General features: G+C 52.4%; 1 protein-coding gene across 1 annotated transcript; it reads right to left on the bottom strand.

Annotated features, from left to right (window-relative positions):
• Nucleotides 1-206: 206 nt before the first annotated feature.
• LOC119361656 (NDR1/HIN1-like protein 26) lies at nt 207-1369 on the bottom strand. Its single transcript, XM_037626790.1, has one exon. The coding sequence runs from the start codon at nt 1236-1238 to the stop codon at nt 528-530; it is 711 nt and encodes a 236-aa protein (XP_037482687.1). The 5' UTR covers nt 1239-1369; the 3' UTR covers nt 207-527.
• Nucleotides 1370-1660: the final 291 nt, after the last annotated feature.

Genomic DNA, 1660 nt, shown 5'->3' with positions numbered 1-1660 from the left:
AAATGGACCACTTGACGGAAGGAAATAAATCTATATATGAAAATATGAAGCGTGGATATCAAACCAAATCAACTGGAGGCGTAACAGAGGAAACATGGGAGAAGATGGCATCTGGTACGATCAACACAAGCACACTTTATAAAGGGCCCGAGACGCCATTTGCAACAGAGAGAGCTACGGAGAATCACCAAAGCCATCTGGTATCATCTATGTCTGCAGCAATTTATAAAATCCATCCTGTTAACCATATATGAGATCCACGATGTACAAACAATATCTAGACAGCTGCATATATACGACCATTGCCTGCCGCTGTACATGTTGCAGGAAGGCTTTGAGGCTCCAGCAGTAAGGCAGCTACCGATCGATCTTGTAAACAAGAAATGTGAAAGCCACAACCTCAAACCACACTAGTAAGTCATAGTACTAGTATGTTTGCTTTGCTATGCCTTGACCCAATTCCTCTACAATTTGATACAAGAAACAAATGAGATCAAAAGAGCATGGATCCAGAGACCAATTACTAATCACTTTGATGTTGTGCATCTCCTATCAAGAAGAACTCCAGAGGGAGGCGAGGTGAGCTCGAGGTCACAAATGGCGGTCAACCGGTAGGTGTAGTGCCAAGACCAGAACCTTTCCCGGACCTTGAAGGTCCCTCTGATGGTGTAGAGGATCTTGTTGCTCCTCATCTGGTTGAGCAGGTCCGCGGCCACCTCCGGCGGCAGCGCCACCTGGCTGGACAGCATGTGGACGTTGAGCACCGTGAAGTGGCCCCGCGGCTGCGCGAAGGGCGGCAGCGCCTGCACCGACACGAGCCTGCCCCGGAAGAAGAGCTCGACGGCGCCGGACTGGATGACGACGCCCATCTTGTGGTTGGGGTTGGAGATGTTGGCCACCAGCGTCATGTCGCCGTTGAAGTAGGCCGACGGCGAGCCGACGTAGACGGTGTTGAGGACGGCGTTGGCGATGTCGAAGGACGGCGTCCTCGGCTTCACAGAGAGGTAGACTATGAGGATGACGAGGCCGGCGAGGATGAGGAGGACGCTGAAGGCGAAGCCGGCGATGGCGCCGCACCACATCGCCGGGGTGGTCCGGTGCCGCGGCTGCAGTATGATCTTGGACGGCGGCGGATCCGGCGTCGCCGGCTCCTCCTGCTGCTGCTTCATGCTGATGATCTTGGTGACGATGGTCCTTGGAGACTGGAGGTGGTAGGGGGTAGGACTAGGAGTACCCATTGCTCCCGAGCAGCAGCAGCAGCAACAACAACAACAGAAGGAGAGGAGAAGAGAAGAAGCCAAGAGAGTATGGTGGTGTCCAAACGGAAAGCAAAAGGGGGAGCAAACGAAGGAAGTAATGGAGGTAAAAGGAGGCTACTTCTAATCTAATGCAAAAGCAAAATAAAGAGGGGAGGGATAAAGAAGCAGCTTTTGCAAAGCAGTGAGTGGATGCTGGCCCGGGCTGCCATTGCCTCGGACTCCATTCCCGTTCCCATTCCCACCGTTGAAAATTCGGGGTAAAGGCGGCAATTGATTGGGGCCTGCTTTAGAAAAGCATATTTCGAGCTGTGCGAGATAAAGCTCTCGCTCGGTTATTGGCCTCCTTTTTCATGTCTTCTGGAATGCGCTCTCCCCCCCACTAAGTTAAGCAAAACAATGTA

The sequence above is a fragment of the Triticum dicoccoides genome, chromosome 2B, assembly GCF_002162155.2.
Source record: "Triticum dicoccoides isolate Atlit2015 ecotype Zavitan chromosome 2B, WEW_v2.0, whole genome shotgun sequence".
NCBI lineage: Eukaryota > Viridiplantae > Streptophyta > Magnoliopsida > Poales > Poaceae > Triticum > Triticum dicoccoides.
The sequence above is the reverse complement of the archived record's forward strand: the minus strand, read 5'-3'. Positions and strand labels throughout refer to the sequence as shown.

Excerpts from the sequence above, each read along its gene's own strand:
- LOC119361656 (XM_037626790.1), bottom strand. The coding sequence starts at position 1,238 with ATGGGTACTCCTAGTCCTACCCCCTACCACCTCCAGTCTCCAAGGACC.